General features: G+C 35.8%; 1 protein-coding gene across 1 annotated transcript in view; it reads right to left on the bottom strand.

Annotated features, from left to right (window-relative positions):
• Nucleotides 1-8,350: 8,350 nt before the first annotated feature.
• The window catches only part of LOC136825099 (uncharacterized), a 96,606-nt gene continuing 85,373 nt past the window's right edge, over nt 8,351-19,583 (bottom strand). The window contains exons 12-13 of the mRNA XM_067081143.1: nt 9,105-9,207; nt 8,351-8,479 (exon numbers count right to left, since the gene is read on the bottom strand). Of these exons, the coding sequence (XP_066937244.1) occupies nt 8,351-8,479; nt 9,105-9,207 (232 nt within the window). The remainder of the gene's footprint in view (nt 8,480-9,104; nt 9,208-19,583) is intronic.

Here is a 19,583-nt window from a genome sequence, read left to right as displayed (position 1 = left end):
ATCGAGTTTTCTGTGCAGCATATAATACTGTATGAAACTCTCATCCGCTGCTCATTAAACTCTCAGCCGCGGCCCATGAAACTTTCAGCCACGCCCCGGTGGTGGCCTTTGTTGTTTTCACCTATCGAGGTACCAGACGCAGGATCATGTGTAACTTAAACCTTAAATAAAATAAAAACTACTGAGGCTAGAGGGCTGCAATTTGGTATATTTGATGATTGGAGGGTGGATGATCAACATACCAATTTGCAGCCATCTAGCCTCAGTAGTTTTTAAGATCTGAGGGCGGACAGAAAAAGTGCAGACGGACAGACAAATAGCCATCTCAGTAGTTTTATTTTACATAAAACTAAAAACATTCGCTCATACTGATGATACACACTTGTCTTGCTACGTCTGGTAAAGGCATACAAACTGAGGTGGAGATTTTTTGTTTGTTTCGAGTACGTTCTTTCAACACAAGCAGTTATTTCTTTCAAAGGGGCCATTTAGGTGAAAGATCCTTCATACTTTGCATAGGAAATCGCGAAATTCTCTATCTCCTTTCAAACTGACAGTTTCGCAACACTCAAAAGTATTGAATGATTTGATTCAAGAAAATTTAGCTTTTGAGCCAAGCCATGGGGCACTTTCAGCCATTCAGCGCTTGAGACATTCAAAAGATGGAGTTGGAGTGTCTGGACAGCAAAACTGAAGAAAGGAAGACGGAATGGAGTTAAGTAAAAGGTTAGAAAGTGGATGTATTTATGGGCGTACCATGCACCGCGTGAGGTGCCCTTCGAGGCCACAGACGTCCCTAGGACTAGCATCAATCTCTTGAAGGAAGCCATTAGTCATCTCCCATGCTATCAACAGGTGTGGAAACAATGCAAGAACGACAGCGCCGGCGGGGGAGTATAAAACTTCAGCAGCGCCATTCAAAGTTGGGATTCCAAATCTCTTAGATATCCTCTCACGTTATCTTTCCATCTTATCTTCGGTCTCCCCGCTGGTCTTTAAAAATTAAAATTTGGAATTAGTCAGAACCCTTCTATTCTTGCCTTTGTTTAAAAATACAGAAAATTCTCTATTCACCTTGTTAAAAATCAATATAACTTATCTTATGTTGTTTTTCAGTAAGAATCTGAAATTCAAGCACCTGGTCATCTTACAAAACAAGTAAAAATTGCGACGAAGTTTTTTTCGGTGTAATCGAGTGTTCTGTACAGCCGCTACAGCGTATAATCAAGGCCACCGAAAATAGATCTAGCTTTCAGTGTCTCGGTATAATGCTGTATGAGCCGCGGCCCATGAAACTTTAACCATGGCCTGGTGGTGGCCTATCCTATATCGTTGCCAGAAACACGATTAAGGCTAACTTTAACCTTAAATAAAACAAAAACTACTGAGGCTAGAGGGCTGCAATTTGATATGTTTGATGATTGGAGGGTGGATGATCAACATGCCCATTTGCGGCCCTTTAGCCTTAGTTGTTTTTAAGATCTGAGGGCGGACAGAAAAAGTGCGGACGGACAGACAAAGCCAGCACAATAGTTTTCTTTCACAGAAAACTAAAAAGGAAGGGTATTTACATCCAGCCCCCAAGAATCAACAAGAATTTGCAGGCGAGAGTGTGATGAGGTAAAACACAGTCTAATTCACATTAGTTGTCTTTTGAGAGATTCAGTTTCACGGTGATGATATTTTTATCCAAGTGAAAGTCATTTTCCTTTATTTCTCTCTTCCCTGTATGCAGTCTACCGTAGCCATCCATGAAAACTGAAGATTCTTCCATTCAAGACTTAAGATTCTTCCATTCAAGAATCATCTTTGCACTCCATTCATACTCACTCATTACCAAAAGCCATCTTCCATTTTTATTCCTGAGATTTACACTCAATTTCTCGCCTCTTCCTGGAATTCCTTTCCCTAGCAGCCAGCCACCGAGAGACCTGCCATTTCCATTTTTCTTTTTCCTGATCTCTTCCTCGAATTCCTTCCTCTTGCAACGAGAGACCAATTTCCATTCGGGAGAACGTTGTCCTCCATTCTTCCTCTCGCCGTAGCCATTATTAAGGGAAACCGCTTTCCATTCCGGGCATTCTTCGTCTACGCCTCGCCCCCAAAATTTTCGCTGCTTACTGTACTCCTTTCTCCGCACCTTCCTCGCTCAAAACCTCCTTCACAGAGAATGTCTTCCTTATCTTCCTTCTCTTCCTCTTTCTTCCTCTCCTTGCATCCTTCGCCCTTTCCGTTCTCCTCCTCCTCCTCCCCCTCCTCCTCTTTGGGATGTGAGTGTACATAACTAATGGGGATCCTATCCTAAGGCATTGTCTATAATGACCCCCTTGGGAATGCTGAAGGGCCGGCTTAGGATATATGGAATAGGAGAGAGAGAGAGAGAGAGAGAGAGAGAGAGAGAGAGAGAGAGAGAGAGAGAGAGTAGGGGCGTTTCTGGAGTCCTGGTGGAGAAGGAGGAGGAGGAGGAGGAGGAGGAGGAGGAGGGGAGGAGGAGGAGGAGGAGGAGGAGGAGGGGAAAGGATTAAAAGGAGGCTATAAGATAGGGTTCCTTCCCAAAGGAGGTATTATTTGATGAAAGGGCCACGGAAAGGAGAATAATGATCGTCCGGACGGAATTTCGTGTTTCCACGCCGCGTCTATCGTCTGGTATCCTTTTTGGGAGTCCTGTAGGACTTTTCGGGAGTCATGTAGGACTTTTCGTATTGGGATAACGCTATTGAATTTCCTGAGTCAATAAGCTTTATTTTCCGACGAGGGGAAGAGGATGTGGTTAACTCAGTGGATAAATATTGGTGTGTTCTGAGAGAGAGAGAGAGAGAGAGAGAGAGAGAGAGAGAGAGAGAGAGAGAGAGAGAGAGAGAGAGAGGGTCATTTTATATGAGGATGTATACTGAGAGAGAGAGAGTTAATTTAGAATGAGAGATGAGTTAATTTAAATGAGGATGAATACTGAGAGAGAGAGAGAGAGAGAGAGAGAGAGAGAGAGAGAGAGAGAGAGAGAGAGAGAGAGAGAGAGAGAGAGGAGTCAGTTATTTTAAATGAGGTTGCATACTGGTGCCCTAATCCAAGAAAATAAGTGAGAGAGAGAATGCCACACCAAATCTTCAATTTCCCTTTGAGATTTATAGGCAAATTCCTTCACTAATTAGTGCATAACAAGAGCTCTTTAAAATTATAAAAAAAAAAGCTACTAAACAAACTGGACTTATCATCATTAACATCAAACTCTTAATTGGCGTGATCGCCCTCACGTAAATCCCCGGTTCCCATTCCGTAAAATTAGGAATAATTGGTTCCAGGAACATCATCATTCCCGACGAAAATAACACTGTCGTATTTCGAAAATAATTGGGCGACGCCAGAGTTGCTCATTATAAGTTATTCCTTGCGCTAATGGCAAAGATGTTTTTGGCGTTCAACAGGTAGGGTCAACTGTGAAACAGCCTCATTGCTGAGGATGTCGTGCAGTTCTCCTTGTATTCTAATACATTTTTATCTATTTATTAATTAACTTTTCTGTCTTTTTAAGAAGTGAGGCATCTTCTCTCAGTATTTCTCTTTACCTTCTCTTACTTCCTAATGAACACCATTATATTCTTTGGAAGCTTGAATTTCAAGTCAATGGCCCCTGTGGTCGGGCTTGTTCCATATGAATAGGGGTCATCTTCTGAATAATAATAATAATAATAATAATAATAATAATAATAATAATAATAATAATAATAATAATAATAAAAGGTATAATAATAATCTTGCGAACGCCAATTGAAAACAAGTGGGGGGGGGGGGTTAGGCGGCATTTATTAATTAGAATGAAAACGGCTTTAATGTTTCTGGTTGAAGATAATAATTTTCTGATGAATTCCTAGTGAAATCTGGATCCACTCATTTACTAAAAACTATGTTCATGAGTGAAAAATAGATTCATTCACTGAATTAAAACTATGTTCATGAGTGAAAAATAGATTCATTCTCTGATTAAAAACTATGGTCATGACTGAAAACTAGACTCACTCATTCACTAAAAACTATGTTCAGTAAAAAATAGATTCGCTTATTGACTAAACACTATGAAAAATATTCATTCATTGAATAAAAACTACAGTATGTTCATGAATGAAAAATAGATTCATTCACTGAATAAAAACTATGTTCACGAATGAAAACTAGATTCACTCATTCACTAAAAGCTATGTTCAGTAAAAATAGATTCACTTACTGACTAAACACTATGTTCATGAGTGAAAAATAGATTCACTTACTGACTAAACACTATGTTCATGAGTGAAAAATAGATTCATTCACTGAATAAAAACTATGTTCATGAGTGAAAAATAGATTCATTCACTGAATAAAAACTATGTTCATGAATGAAAAATAGATTCATTCGCTGAATAAAAACTATATTCATGAATGAAAAATAGATTCATTCTCTGAATAAAAACTATGTTCATGAGTGAAAAATAGATTCATTCACTGAATAAAAACTATGTTCATGAGTGAAAAATAGATTCATTCATTGAATAAAAATTATGTTCATTAGTGAAAAATAGATTCATTCACTGAATAAAAACTATGGTCACGAACGGAAAATAGATTCATTCTCTGAATAAAAACTATGTTCATGAGTGAAAAATAGATTCATTCACTGAATAAAAACTATGTTCATGAGTAAAAAATAGACTCCCTCATTGAATAAAAACTATGTTCATTAGTGAAAAATAGATTCATTCACTGAATAAAAACTATGTTCATGAATGGAAAATAGATTCATTCTCTGAATAAAAACTATGTTCATGAGTGAAAAATAGATTCATTCATTGAATAAAAACTATGTTCATGAGTGAAAAATAGATTCATTCACTGAATAAAAACTATGTTCATGAGTGAAAACTAAATTCACTCATTGACTAAAAATTATGTTCATGAGTGAAAAATAGATTCATTCACTGTATACAAACTATGTTCAGGAGTGAAAAATAGATTCATTCATTGAATAAAAACTATGTTCAGGAGTGAAAAATATTCACTGAACAAAAACTATGTTCATATGTGAATAACAGATTCATTCAATGAAAAAAATCTATGTTCATGAGTGAGAAACAGATTCATTCACTGAATAAAAACTATGTTCATGAGTTAAAAACAGATTCATTCGCTGAATACAAACTGTGTTCATGAGTGAAAAAGATTCACTCGCTGAATAAAAACTGTTCATGAATGAAAAACAGATTCATTCGTTGAATAAAAACTGTTCATGAGTGAAAACAAGTAAAAAATCCGCCGAAGTTTCCTCGACGCAATCGGGTTTTCTTTACAGCTTACAATGCTGTATGATACAATGCTGTATGAAACTCTCAGCCACGGCCCATGAAACTCTCAGCCGAGGCCCATAAAACGTTCAGCCACGGCCCGCTGGTGGCCTGTGATGTTGGCACCCATAGCGGTGCCAGACGCACGATCGTGGCTAACTTTAACCTTAAATAAAATAAAAACTACTGAGTCTAGAGGGCTGCAATTTGGTGTGTTTGATGACTGGAGGGTGGATGACCTACATACCAATTTGCAGTCCTCTAGCCTCAGTAGTTTTTAAGATCTAAGTGCGGACAGAAAAAGTACGGACGGACAGACAAAGCCGGCACAATAAAAACTATGTTCAAGAGTGAAAAATATTCATTCACTGAATAAAAACTATTCATGAATGAAGATATTCTTCATTCACGAATTCATTCACTGAATAAAACCTAAAAGTTCATGAGTGAAAAATATCCACTCACTGAAAAAAAAACTATGTTCATACATGAACATGAAGTGTTGTTTTATATGCTGTGAAGGAAAACATGAATGTTGTTGATTCTTTAAAAAAAAAATGTACATGTATAAAATCCGAAACAAATACGTGAATCTTTGATGGAGAAAGAATATATATCTTTATAAATATAAGAGCGTATCATTATAATGAAAGATTTATACAAATATGAAATGTGATTAATGATGTTTTATTAAATGCAGCTTTCTAAATTATGTTAATAAGCAGAGATATCTCTGAAATATGAGGATATGTTTTATAATTAGGGATGCCTTGCTATACTATTGCTTATTTTCCATTCATACCTCTCTCTCTCTCTCTCTTTCTCTTTTCTAAGCCTTAGCTCGAGATTTAATCAAAACATATACAAAACTATGGCATGTACCATTCGTACCTCTCTCTCTCTCTTTCTCTCTCTCTCTCTCTCTCTCTCTCTCTCTCTCTCTCTCTCTCTCTCTCTCTCCCCAAAGTCTTACCTCAAGATTTAATAAAAACAGAAATCATGGCATGTACCATGAAGGCTAAGTGTTGTCCTATACTTTGCTTGATCTCTCTCTCTCTCTCTCTCTCTCTCTCTCTCTATATATATATATATATATATATGTGTGTGTGTGTGTGTGTGTGTGTGTGTGTGTATATGTATATATATATATATATATATATATATATATATATATATATATATATATATATATATATATATCTTCCTTTTATTTGTCATGTACTATTCTATCTTTTAACACTTGTTTCATAGCATAATTAAAAATAGGCTTGGACGATCACATATTTTTTTTTCAGCTCAAAATGACTTCTCTCTCCACCTACGACCCCACTTTTTCCCTCTTCATTTTTCTAGTTCTCCTTATCTCTAGTTTGCATCTCTAATTATTCTGAGAGAGAGAGGAGGAGGAGGAGGAGGAGGAGGAGGAGGAGGAGGAGGAGGAGGAGGAGGGGGAGGCGGAGGAGGAGGTCTACAAAGAAGGAGGAGAGGGGATAGAGTGAATGAGAGACAAAGAACCAGAGAGAGAGAGAGAGAGAGAGAGAGAGTTTAAAGGCAAAATTTGCAGAAATTTCCTGGATCTTTTCACTGATACCTTTCTCCCCTCTGTAATTTATTACCATTTTCTTATCTACGTGTGTTAATCTTCTTTCTTTCTCACATTTCTTTCTCAAGTTTTTTGCCGGTCAGCCGTTCGTCTTCGGCTCCTGCTTACCTTCACAGTATTTTATAATTTTTTGACAATTTTTTTCTTTAAAAACATTTTCCATTTATCTTCTTCGTGAAATTTCAGAAAAATTTTGATCTGCAGAAAAATTTAAAAATGGCCTTTTTCACACACACACACACACACATATATATATATATATGCATATATAAATGCATTTAAGTTGTCAATAGTTATATTGATGTATGTATATATATTTTTTCATTTATATATATATATATATATATATATATATATATATATATATAGATATATATTATCATAGTATATATTTTAAGTGCAGAATGCTTAACAGTACTTTTAAAAAACGGAAAAAATTATTATTATTATTATTATTATTATTATTATTATTATTATTATTATTATTATTATTATTATTATTATTACAAAGAAGATGAATCCTACTTTTATGGAACAAGCCCACAACCGGGGCCACGGACTTAAAATTCAAGTCTCAAAAGAATACTACGGTATTCACCTGAACAGCAGCAACAGAAGCCTAAATTCGATCAAACAGTTCGCAGAGATTTCAACAGCACCCAAAAGTAATGAGAAAGACGCCACGAAAGCAGGAAAGAAATGAGTCATTTCAGAGAAGCCAAAGTGATTACTGGCGAACGCAGTCAATGTTGTCTTTTACAGTCACACAGATATATTCCGTCATTCCTGAGACTCATGAAGATTCCTATTTACTCATCACAAGTTAGGATGGTCCTGTGTTCTACAGACTGACCTATTCTATTCTGAAAGAACAGTTTACTTAAAGAACAGTAATGAATACTTATATATATATATATATATATATATATATATATATATATATATATATATATATATATATATATATATATATATATATATATATATATATATATACATACATGTACATATGTATATACATCTATATAATGTGTATATATATACATATGTGTGTGTATATATCCATACACATATATTCATATAAATAAAATATACGTAAATACAGAGATATATACATATATATGTATATATGTACTATATATGTATACACACATATACTGTACATACACATACATTACAATTACCACATATCCATACACAAAAACGGAATAAAAAAAAGACTGCAGGGAGCGAAACCTACACTACACTACACTACACTACACTACACTACACACACACAGACACACGCATAAATGTACTCATGGACACGTACACCCACGCACAAAAGAGCTACTTGAAAGTAAATAATGCTATTTGAAGGGCTTTCGGAATTAACGTCCTACGAGGGGAAAAAAATCTTTCTAAAACACACGATTACGCGCTTGACGAAGCATAATTATGACCTCCGGGTATCGCTTTTCGAGGAGGAGGAGGAGGAGGAGGAGGAGGAGGAGGAGGAGGAGGAGGAGGAGGAGGAGGAGGAGGAGGAGGAGGAGGAGGAGGAGGAGAGGGTATAAGTGAATGTCTACAAAGAACCAGAGAAAGAGAGAGAGAGACAGAGAGGAGGATGAAATGAACGTCTGCAATGAACCGGAGAGAGAGAGAGAGAGAGAGAGAGAGAGAGAGAGAGAGAGAGAGAGAGAGAGAGAGAGAGAGGAGGATGAAATGAACGTCTACAAGGAGCCAGAGAGAGAGAGAGAGAGAGAGAGAGAGAGAGAGAGAGAGAGAGAGAGAGAGAGAGGATGGGGTGAACGTCTACAAAGAACCAGAGAGAGTGAGAAAAAGAGAGAGAGAGAAAAGAAGGAGGTGAAAATCTACAAAGAACCAGAGAGAGAGAGAGAGAGAGAGAGAGAGAGAGAGAGAGAGAGAGAGAGAGAGAGAGAGAGAAAAGCAATTTTTTTCAGCCCACCTTAAGGTGAATTAACCTTCCCTTTTACGTAAACGAAAAATAGAGGTCATTTCTTATTCATCGCCGGACTTTCTTTTTTATGGCTAAACTTCCGCTTGTCTGAAAGTTATCGATAGAGAGAGAGAGAGAGAGAGAGAGAGAGAGAGAGAGAGAGAGAGAGAGAGAGAGAGAGAGAGAGCCTGGCATGAAAGGAGCGACAGGTACTGCCATGCCATCAATGGAGAAATTAATGAGTAAATACCACTTCTTCTTCTTCTTCTTCTTCTTCTTCTTCTTCTTCTTCTTCTTCTTCTTCTTCTTCTTCTTCTTCTTCGTCTTCTTCTTCTTCTTCTTCTTCTTCCTCTCTTCAGGGAGACAAGTCTTTCAAGGAACAGCCATTTCTCCCTCCAGTGACGATGAATTCACGATCATTCACTTGGAAATCATTTGGCTCAATATCATCTTAACTGTTTCTGATATTCATAAAATATCACAGCTGGAGGGCAGTGCACCGTCAATGCACCTCCAGTGGTGCACGATAGGTATTACTAAAAGGTGTTAGCAGTGTCCCTTCGACCCTAAGCTGCACCCAACTTTTAGCCTTTTACTTTACCTCCATTCCCGATTTCTTTCTTCAACTAGTGGATTCCCATTCCATTCAATCTCTCATGATGACGGACTTGAAGACTCCCATACTGGAAAGCATCGCCTTGTGTGTCTGGGGTTGGCAGAGGGGAAGTCAAGCCTCATAACTGGCAAACAGGTGGATTTCCACATCAAATGATGCTGGCTTAAGTCTCCCAAGTTGGTTAGATTAGTGGATTCCCATTCCAGAAGATGGTGGTTCCATTCCAAGAATTGCTGTTTGAGTCTCCTAAGGTCAGTAGGCTGGCAGACTCTTATGCCAAAGGATACCGGTTCGAATGGAATGGCATATACAATTTAGACCTAGGCCAAGCGCTGGGACCTATGATGAGGTCATTCAGCGCTGAAGGGAAAACTGAGAGTAAAAGGTTTCAGAGGTGCAACAAGAGGAAAACCTTGCTGTTGCACTATGAATCAATTGTTAGGAGAGGGTTGAGGAAAGTAAGATGGAAGAAAGAATGTTAATGGAGGTAGAGTAAAAAGAAATGAAAGGGGTTGCAGCTAGGGGCCTAAGGAAGGGACACGGCTACTGGCTCCAGTCTCTCAGGCTTGTAAGGGTTACACGTCCTGTATCAGGGCCGTAAATGTTGGGTCCCTACCCCAAAGGACATCCTGAAACTTACAATCAGCCTTACCAGTAGGAAGTAAGCAGCACCGGCTCAAGAATATAGTATGCAAGCCAGATTTGTTGAACAGCAGCACAAGTATGCAGTAATTGTACCTTACTGTCGAACTTCTTAGTTTAAGAGGTCCTTTATTCCTCACACCGTTGGACTGTGGAACAGTCTTCCAGATGATGTCGTGCAACTGGAACTATTCTCCTTGCATTTTAATACATTGTTATTTGTTTATTAATTTATTTTTATTTTCTTTTAATTAGTGGGATCTCTTTCTGTATTTCCCTTTACCTTCTCTTACTTCCTAATGAGCACCATATTCTTTGGAAGCTTGAATTTCAAGTCAATGGCCCCTTAGGCGGGCTTGTTCCATTTGAATAGGGTTCATCTTCTGAATAATAATAATAATAATAATAATAATAATAATAATAATAATAATAATATAATAATAATAATAATAATAAATAGGTAGTAGACCAACTTTTATACACGTGGTGTTTGTATAGGGTTTTCTCTATTTTTCTAATAAATGATTTTTCTAGGTTACTGGCAGAGTGCAGTAACCTAGAAAAATCAATTATTAAAAAAAAATAGAGAAAACTCTACCACCTTCAGTAATAATAATAATAATAATAATAATAATAATAATAATAATAATAATAATAATAATAATAATAATCAGGCAAGCCGTAAAATTGGATAAAAACGGTCAGTAATTCCACAACACATCTCTGTAACATTAGGTTGTGATATAGTATTACAGCCTAATATTACAAAGGCCTCAGTTGCTTCCATCGTATTCTTTCTCTCGTAACGAAGACCTCCTTTCTAATTATCATCATTTTATGACCCAGTGTATATATACCTCAACGCCGCCGCCGCCGCCGCCGCCGGCCTTCTCGCCCGAAAAAATGAGCAAAACTAATTGCACGTTTCTTTTAGAATTTACACACTAATAACGCCCGGTCGATTAGAGAAGGTTTTCTATTTATTGCCTCCTTTTATTACACCCGAGACTGTCCTCCGATATGTTTACAGCGCTGTAAACATCATTCCTTGAATATCTCCTTTTATTCCTTCGCCCCCGATGCAATTTCGTGCCGTGTTTCTTCTTCTTACTCTTCGTTTGTTACCTTTAATCTGTTATTATTATTATTATTATCATTATTATTATTATTATTATTATTATTATTATTATTATTACTGAGAATTAAAAGCCACTGCAGTGTTAAAAATATTTATGTACAAAGTTTTTAACTTTGTACATAAATATTTCTAACATTACTGTGGCTTATTTGTTTCATCATTATTATTATTATTATTATTATTATTATTATTATTATTATTATTATTATTAAAAATACTCATAATACCATAAGTCTTGAAATGCAGAAACAAATCCACAGCTATGTATGGGTTTAGATGTATTTTTAAATATATTTGTACCCACACATAACTGTGGATTTGTGTCTCCATTATTATTATTATTATTATTATTATTATTATTATTATTATTATTATTATTATTATTATTATTATTATTATTATTCCTGTGTAAAATTTCATGTGGAAGAAGTCATAATGTCATTAAATAATTCGACAAGCTTCTGCAGAATGATATATCACCGGAAAGAGAGAGAGAGAGAGAGAGAGAGAGAGAGAGAGAGAGAGAGAGGAGAGAGAGAGAGAGAGAAATGACAAACGACCATTCCCACAAATACAAGATTAATGGGAAAGAAGCTATAAAGCTTACAGATACAATCAATCGCACTTCACTAACACCTCGTCATTAGCGATAAGTTATCAGTACACATATCTAACCCAGTCACATATCGCTTAAGATATCACGAACACTTATAACCAGGTAAAAAATGCGCCGCAGTTTCTTCGGTGCAATCGAGTTTTCTGTACAGCGTGTAATCCTGTATGAAACTCTCAGCCACGGCCCATGAAACTCTTAGCCGCGGCCCATGAAAATTTCAGCCACGGCCCGGTGGTAGCCTGTGTTGTTGGTACCTATAACGGTGTCAGACGCACGATCATGGCTAACTTTAACCTTAAATAAAATAAAAACTACTCAGGCTAGACTGCTGCACTTAAGTGTTTTACACTGGAGTGGTGATGACCAATATTCCACCTGTAACCCCTCTAGCCTTAGTAGTTTTTAAGATCTGAGGGCGGACAGAAAAAGTGCGGATGGACAGACAAAAAGCCATCTCAATAGTTTTCTTTTGCAGAAAACTAAAACGTCAGAAATGATAGAGTTCATTTCCTGACTGCGTACACATGAAAGTCAACATTTATAGATTTGTTTTAATTTCTCTATGACATCTAGCGATTGGAAGCACGCTCGTCCACCCCAGATGATGATATATTTACTCTCAAATTTTAATATCTCTTTCCATGGTGAGACCAAAAAATATAACAGAATAGATTAGGAATACAGAGTGTAGGCCAAAGGCCAAGCGCTGGGACCTATGAGGTCATTCAGCGCTGAAACGGAAATTGATAGCACACACATTATGTATATGTGTGTATATATATATATATATATATATATATATATATATAATACATACATAATATATATGTATATATATTATATATATATACATATATACGTATATATACATATATACATATATACGTATATGTATAGTGTATGTGTAAATATATGTCATTTGGGACACACATATATATATTTACTTTGTCAATACTGAATGATTGATTCAAAGTTGACAAGTAGCAAAAAGTCAACTGCTGTTAGATGAAGAAGACCAAACAAACATGGGTATATTTGAATGTCAAACGGTTTCTGACTGTATTACAAAAAAAAAAAAAAACCATTTCGTCTTTCTTTGAAACTGGCATAAACACTCATATCCATCCTTAACACACAATATCTCTCTCTCTCTCTCTCTCTCTCTCTCTCTCTCTCTCTCTCTCTCTCTCTCTCTCTCTCTCTTCGTCTGTCTTTGAGACGCCCACAAACAAACTATTACTACACTCATTATATCCAAATGTCGAGCACACAAGTTCTTCTTTTTACCTCTCTCTTTTACCTCCTCTTTTGCTCTGTCTTTCACTCACACTTCCGCCTTCCTTATTCTGCTTCCCCAGTACCCCTCCCTTCGAGATAAATACACCAATTCCCCTCAGGACACTGCGAATACCCCAACAACTGCGTTGGGTCTTTGATCCTCCGTCCAATTTCGACATCAGCTCAAAACAACTCCCCAGTTTCTTCTTCGTAACTTATCATCCAACAATTCCTTCGGTTTGATTCTTGTCTTGTTCCTCCTCCTCCTCCTCCTCCTCATCCTCCTCTTCCTCTCCATTCTCGTCTTCCTCTTCCTTCTTGTCTTTCTCCTCTTCCTCCTCCTCGTCGTCTTCCTCTTCCTCATCCTCGTCCTCTCGTCTTCTTCATATCCTCCTCCTCCTCCTCCTCCTCCCCCTCTTCTTCTTCTTCTTCTTCTTCTTCTTCTTCTTCTTCAGGACTTTGTTTTCACTCTTGTGTGATTCCTGACCATTCGTGGAATTTCGTGGGGTGCGATTTCTTTCCCTTCTATTAGAGTGACCCTCTCTCTCTCTCTCTCTCTCTCTCTCTCTCTCTCTCTCTCTCTCTCTCTCTCTCTCTTCCCTCGCTCAATTTTTTTCTGTGTCGTTCGTGTTTACCTTCTTTCAAAGCGTACTTATTTTCGTTCGTTATATGCCTGAATATCTTCTGGTAACAGAGGTCTATGAGAGTAAAATGGTGACAGTTACACTCTGAATTAAACGTTTATAGTTTACGTCCTGCATAATAAAATATTTTGTGGACAAAGTTTATTTGTGGTAATATATAATTTTCATCACTGGAAAAGTTACCTTCATACAGCTAACTATTATGAAGACACGGCAAGTTTTCACCTTCATATATTTCACATTAGTAATTGGTAATTTTAAATCATATAATACATTTTTATCGATTTATTAATTAATATTTTCTTTTTAATAAGTGTGATCTCTTCTTTCTGCATTTACCTTTACCTTCTCTCACTTCCTAACGAGCACCTTATTCTTTGGAAGCTTGAATTTCAAGTCAGTGGCTCCTGTGGTGGGTTTGTTCCATATGAATAGGGTTCTTCATCTTCTGAATAATAATAATAATAATAATAATAATAATAATAATAATAATAATAATAATAATAATAATAATAATCCTATGTAATTCTTTCTTTCCTTCACCGCCAGCCATTCTCCCAAAATTATTAGACACGAGAGAGAGAGAGAGAGAGAGAGAGAGAGAGAGAGAGAGAGAGAGAGAGAGAGAGAGAGAGAGAGAGAGAGAGAGCACCTCCGATAGAGACGAGTGTCACATTCGTCAAAATCACATCAACTGTCTGACAAGCTATATATTTCAGGGCCGTGCTGCATTATCGGTTTAAAGGGAACATTTACCTTTAAAGCTGTGACGCCAGAAAAATCCCAATAATGAATTAATTAACTCCTTTGACCTTTAATTCGCAATATTCAAGCTCATATGTTTGATGGCGGCGCTGAAGAGCTGCTCTAATATACAGTATTAGTTCACTAACGTGTTGCATAACTCAACCAGTTCGATTTAAGTGAACCTGAAACCGTATTTAATGAATCGGCTTCATATTTCTTACATTTTATCAAGTTTACTCTTTATGTCATTCTTCTCTTTGTCAACATCAACTTTTTTTATTCCGCTTTGCTGTCAAGTTATATCACGGCGTTTCCTGATACATCATAAGCAACAGCGCATAAGCTCCGAAATTCGTACTAGCTCTCTCTCTCTCTCTCTCTCTCTCTCTCTCTCTCTCTCTCTCTCTCTATATATATATATATATATATATATATATATATATATATATATATATATAAAATATAAATATATATATATATATATATATATATTATATAAATATATTGTATATATATATGTATATATTTATTATATATGTATGAATATATATGTATATAAATGTAGATGTACACACACACACACACACACACACACACACACATATATATATATATATATATATATATATATATATATATATATACATATACATATATATATATATATAACATCCACAGTTCTTCCTTAATGACTACCCCAACTTTCGAATCTAAGGAGATTTCCTGAAACATCTGCATTCAGAAATAATCAGGCACATTTCAAACTCTCTCTCTCTCTCTCTCTCTCTCTCTCTCAGCTAGAACTCTTACCCTAATTAGAGGTGGTAATTACACTTGTTGTACTAATTCAGACAAATTATGCAGCATATCATACTCGGGCGTCAAGTTTTTAATTCTTTTAAAAAGTCAAGTTACTATTACTATTCTGAATATTCACCATGATAATAAACTTGATATAAATAGATAGTAACTATTATTCTTAACATCTTCACTGTAACAAGGAGACTATGAAAAACTATTAAAAGACGAAAATGAAAAGATCGTAACTATTTTTATTACTTCTACCTACAAAGAATAGAATAGAATATACAATTTAGGCCGAAGGCCAAGCGCTGGGACCTTTGAGGTCATTCAGCGCTGGAACAGAAATGAACTGGAAAAAGGTTTGAAAGGTGTAACAGGAGGAACACCTCGCATTTGCACTATTGTTAGCGAGGGTGGAAAGCAAGATGGAAGAAAGAATATGAAAGGAGGTACAGTAAAAGGAATGAAAGGGCTTGCAGCTAGGGGCCTAAGGAAGGGACGCTGCAAAGAACTTCAAGTAATGCCTACAGTGCACCGCGCGTGAGGTGCACTGACGGCACTATCCCCCTACGGGATCTGCTTACAAAGATAATAACTTTGTTGTGTATTAAAACTAGCATTGCAATCCTACTATCATTGTCAAGGCACCGTTTAAAAATACCTACAGTGCACCATGTAAGGGGCACTGTGGGCGGTCTCCCACACCTATGGGGTTGTCAAAATGGCTTACAAAACACAGCAAAAGACTGAATGATAACAACGTTGTTTAAGATGTTAAATGTCTTACATATATTCATGGTTATATTAATAAAGATACACACACACACACACACATACATATATATATATATATATATATATATATATATATATATATATATATATATATTTTATATATATATATATATATATATATATATATATATATATATATATATATATATATATATATATATATATATATATATATATATATATATATATATATATAGAGAGAGAGAGAGAGAGAGAGAGAGAGAGAGAGAGAGAGAGAGAGATACACAAACACACAGACATATGTATATACAGTATATATATACAGGCTGTAAATATATACATACATCCATGTATTAATCATTAAAAATTTGTTCCGATACGAGTACATTACCCGTCAAATACCAGCTTAACAAAGACCCGTCCGCCATTTTTTGCCGACAGATCGTTAAATTGCCTCGCTATCTATTATTAAAAAATCAATCTGATGATGATTCACAGAACAACTTTCGTAAAAACAGGTCAGCTATTTTCGTCGTGATATCATGAAGGTCTCAAGGTCATGACGAATAAAACGCACTTCGCTTACAGCTACCGTTTAAATACTCCTAACGCTTTTCGTGAGTTACATAATAAAATTATTATTATTATTATTATTATTATTATTATTATTATTATTATTATTATTATTATTATTATTATTATTATTATCTACAATATAAAACCCCAATTCATTTGGAACAAACCTCTCACGCTCTTCCGGAGTTACATAAAAATTTATTATTATTATTATTATTATTATTATTATTATTATTATTATAATTATTCATAAAACTCTCATAACAGCATGAGTCACTAAAATAGTGAAGAAAACCACAGTGGTGTAACAGTATAATTTTATATGTATTTCCACTATATATATTTCTAATTTATATTTACACTTACACCGCTGTGGAGCTCTTCAACATTATTATTATTATTATTATTATTATTATTATTATTATTATTATTATTATTATTATTATTATTATTATTATTATTCAGAAGATAAAACCCCAATTCATAAGGGACAAGCCCACTAAAGGGGCCACTGACTTGAAATTCAAGCTTCCAAAGAATGTTATGGAGTTCATTAGATAGAAGTTACAGAGTGTAATAGCAAATGCAGAAAGGAGAGACCAGTTATTACAAAAGAAAAAAAAGAATAAATTCATAAATAAAAATATAAATAAAATTAAGAATCAAGTTTCCAAAGAATATGGTGTTTATTTGAAAGAAGTTACAGAAGGCATTAGGAGGTACAGAAAGAGGAGAGCGCTTATTATAAAAAAAGATAAATTAATAAATTAATAAATAAACATATAAATAGAGTCACGAATCACGGACGACGTACCATGCAAAATCAATAAGCAATCTGCAGTCGTTACAGCGAAGTGTTTCATGGGAATATTTCCCGACTTTACAGCAATCTCATTACATCGATTAAACCCTGATTTTGTTGTTCATACTTGTAAACATGACAGGTTTAGTCTGCCACGTTTGGACGATGAAGAATGGAATGGAATATAAAATTTAGGCTAAAGGCCAACCGCTGGAACCTATGAGGTCATTCAGCGCTGAAAGGGAATCTGAGAGTAATAAGGTTTGAAAGGTGTAACAGGAGGAAACCCTTTTTTAGTTGCACTACGAAACAATTGTTAAGAGAGGGTTGAGGAGAGGAAGATGGAAGAAAAAGAAAATGATCGGAGGTACAGTAAAAGAAATGAAAGGGGTTGCAGTTAGGGGCCTAAGGGGGGGGGACGCCTGCAAGTAACCTTATTAAGTAATGCCTACAGTGCACCGCGTGAGGCGCACTGATGGCACTACCCCACCCCCACCAAGGATTCGTCCTACAGGATACTCCATGGTGCAGATCTGATGTTTGTCTATAATCGAACTCTGGAGGATTTATGTGATGGAATTCCCTTTTGGGGTGGACTCCATTCCAGAGGTAAAGCGAATTCGATATTTATGGGGCTGCTTTTGTGGTTTAACATAAGAGAGTAAAAAAAATGTCGAGTGTAAGCAGACACGGTGTTATATATATGTGCTAGCGAGATGGCACGCGCTACGCTGCGCGGGGCGGGAGGGTGGATGTGTCATGTCTCTCCTACCCTATCGCTCCCCTACCTACGCCGCCCCCACCCGGGGCGGACAAACAAGAAAGATCCACACGGCTTTCATATATATATATATATATATGTATATATATATACATATTGTATATATATTATATATATAATATACAGTATATATATATAATATATAATATACTGTATATATATATATATATATATATATATATATATATATTATATATATAACCTACACGTCACAAGGACTGCAAGATACCAAGCTCTTTTCTGTATTTAACATATACACTTCTTAGGGTAAAATACCCTGAAGAAATATTTATATTAAGTACACAAAAGCGCTTTGTACTCACACCGTTTTAATATTTCATTCTGGCTCTTGTAGTATATATACTGTAGAGTATAAGTATATAAGCATATATATATATATATTTGTCATTTTTACTCACAATACTTTCATACCACAAATGCCGAATTCGCTCAGGGCATGTCAATATATCGAAAAAAAGTTTCAGCTACCATAAAAATGTCTTCACCTGAATCATTAATGATATTAAAGAGCTATTATGATCAGAATATTCTCAAGCTATATAAATAAAATGTTTTTGATACCACTTCATAATCATATTCCTAAAACCAGTCTAAATAATGATAAAATTTTCGGTTTATTTTTTTTTGCTTCGCAGCTTTCCATCCTTCATCAGCACTCTACCCAATCTCCTTTAGACCACTTTTATATCTCTTTTCTCTCATTTTTCTGCATTCTTTTTTTTTTTTCTCTCGCTTCTCTTTCATTCCTTTTTTTTTGTCAACTTTCTTCTCGCTTAACCCATGTCTTTTCTGTTACTCTTGGCAATTCCCTTATGGGCCATTCGCCAACTTTCTTCTCGCTTTTATCCAGCCTTTTTTTTTTTCTCATGTCTTCGTCTGTTACTTATTCCTCATTCAACCCTTCTCTTTTTTATTCATTCTCTCTCTCTCTCTCTCTCTCTCTCTCTCTCTCTCTCTCTCTCTCTTCTCACCTTTTCCCACTTACTCATTCATACTCTCTCTCTCTTCTCACCTTTTCCCACTTATTCATTCATTCTCTTCTCTCTCTCTCTCTCTCTCTCTCTCTCTCTCTCTCTCTCTCTCTCACCTTTTCTCACTTATTCATTCATTTCTCTCTCTCTCTCTCATCTTTCTCTCACTTATTCATTCTCTCTCTCTCTCTCTCATCTTTTCCCACTTATTCATTCTCTCTCTCTCTCTCTCTCTCTCTCTCTCTCTCTCTCTCTCTCTCTCTCTCTTTCACTTATTCATTCTCTCTCTCTCCCCACTTATTCATTCATTTTGCGCCCAGCTTCCAATTGCATTAAG

The sequence above is a fragment of the Macrobrachium rosenbergii genome, chromosome 37 (assembly GCF_040412425.1).
Source record: "Macrobrachium rosenbergii isolate ZJJX-2024 chromosome 37, ASM4041242v1, whole genome shotgun sequence".
Taxonomy (NCBI): domain Eukaryota; kingdom Metazoa; phylum Arthropoda; class Malacostraca; order Decapoda; family Palaemonidae; genus Macrobrachium; species Macrobrachium rosenbergii.
Note: the sequence above shows the minus strand (reverse complement) of the source record. Positions and strands in the feature narration are given on the sequence as shown.